The sequence below is a fragment of the Meleagris gallopavo genome, chromosome Z, assembly GCF_905368555.1.
Source record: "Meleagris gallopavo chromosome Z, MGAL_WU_HG_1.1, whole genome shotgun sequence".
Taxonomy (NCBI): domain Eukaryota; kingdom Metazoa; phylum Chordata; class Aves; order Galliformes; family Phasianidae; genus Meleagris; species Meleagris gallopavo.
In genome coordinates, this window is record NC_139435.1 from 65,703,607 (window position 1) to 65,705,086 (window position 1,480).

The window sequence follows — 1,480 nt, forward strand, 5'->3', positions numbered from 1 at the left end:
CAGCCAAGGGCTAAATCATATCACTTTTTTTTTGTGTGCGTGTGTTTTGTGTTTTGCTTTTTGCCGAAGCAGTCTTTCGGCAAGCAAAATCCTTCTGAACCTCCTGGGAGTTCCAGTGGGGCATCATTATGACGGCACGTGTTGTGACGTGGGTGCTTCTGCCACTCCCACCATAGATTCACAATGATCACCCTGGGGTGACACCCCACCAGAACCCCCCGGAGGTTCAGTAGGATTTCGCTTGCCGAAAGACTGCTTCGGTGCAGAAATGTCTGCAAGGACAAAGCCCGGTTTCACCAAGCAAAGATGCTCCCGCCCTGCGGAAAGCGGTCAAGGATCAGCTCGTGATGCTCATTTGCAGGTCTGTCTTTAGCAACTGAAAATCCGAGTTGCTTTGCCTCGCTGTCTTTCAGGTGACAGCACCTGACTCTTCCCCTTTGCATTTTGCAGCCCCTCGTCCACTCCAACCCAGACCCTGGGGGAGAGAGCCCTCGGCTCCTCGAGCAGCGCGGGCCGAGACCTGGCCAGAAGAGGAGAGCCGCGGCCGCCCGCTGCTCCTGCTCCTGCCGGGGCTGCCTACCGGCAGCGGGTCCGACGGCCGGCAGCCAGGCGGTGGCGGCCGCGGAGCCCCGGCCGCGCAAGCGCCGAAGAACGGTCCGTGGCAGACGCAGGGCAGGAGCCGCTGCCACGTGGCCAGCGCGTGCAGCGGCGGCGCGCGGCGGAAGGAGCCGGGCTGCGGCCCCGTCCCTGCCGCCACTCAGCGGCGGCCGGAGCCTGGGCGTCATCTCTGCTCTCTTGTTCGCCGCTTCGCCCTTCGTGGCAGACGGCTCGGCACGCGGCCCAGCGCTGCGGGATCTTCCCTGGCGCGCGGGAGCGGGAGAGCAGCGGGCTCCTGGGCCCGCCCTGCCTTTCCACGCCTTGTCCGTCGCAGTGAGCGTGCGGCAAGAAGTCAGGGCGATGCCACCGGAGTGGGAGCCCCGGGGAGCCCCGCGGCGCCCGCGCTGTGCCCGCGGCTCCGGCTGGGTGGAAGGAGGCTGCTGGCTGCGCACCTGCGGCCCCGGCTGGGTGGAGGGAGGCTGCTGGCTGCGCACCTCTGGCTGCGATGGAGGTGACCTGTAGGCGCCCTAGGAGAGCGGGGCTGTCAGCGGCCGTGCGGAGGGGCTCCCAGGGCGGTGACTGGTAGAGCGATAGTTCTGAAGATAGCATATCTCGGTAATAAATTGGTTCGGTTGTTCATCGCGTCCTTTCGTTCGTTCGTTCCTTCAGCGGCGAGATCGCGGGGGAAGTTGTTGCTGTTCTCCGTCGAAGGGTAAAAATGCTTCGCGTGCGGGCTGGGAGCGCGACGCAGTCGCCGCAGCTCCGCTCTTGACGCTTTCATCGGCCCTCCAGCACGGCTGCGGGCACTTCGCTGCATTAATTTCTGACGTAGCTCCGACGAATGGCCCGAGCAGCTCCTGTCGTGCTCGCAGCCCCCCCCAGC

At 64.8% G+C, this 1,480-nt stretch overlaps 1 protein-coding gene across 1 annotated transcript; it reads left to right on the forward strand.

Moving 5' to 3' along the window:
* On the forward strand, positions 1-1,316 carry LOC146542347 (uncharacterized). The gene is made up of 2 exons (XM_085214365.1): positions 1-361; positions 451-1,316. Exons 1-2 carry the CDS (start codon positions 269-271, stop codon positions 1,117-1,119), a joined length of 762 nt encoding a protein of 253 aa, XP_085070491.1. The 5' UTR covers positions 1-268; the 3' UTR covers positions 1,120-1,316.
* Positions 1,317-1,480: the final 164 nt, after the last annotated feature.

Excerpts from the sequence above, each read along its gene's own strand:
- LOC146542347 (XM_085214365.1), top strand. The coding sequence starts at position 269 with ATGTCTGCAAGGACAAAGCCCGGTTTCACCAAGCAAAGATGCTCCCGC. Across the intron at positions 362-450 it reads CTCGTGATGCTCATTTGCAG|CCCCTCGTCCACTCCAACCC; the intron begins GTCTGTCTTTAG and ends TGCATTTTGCAG.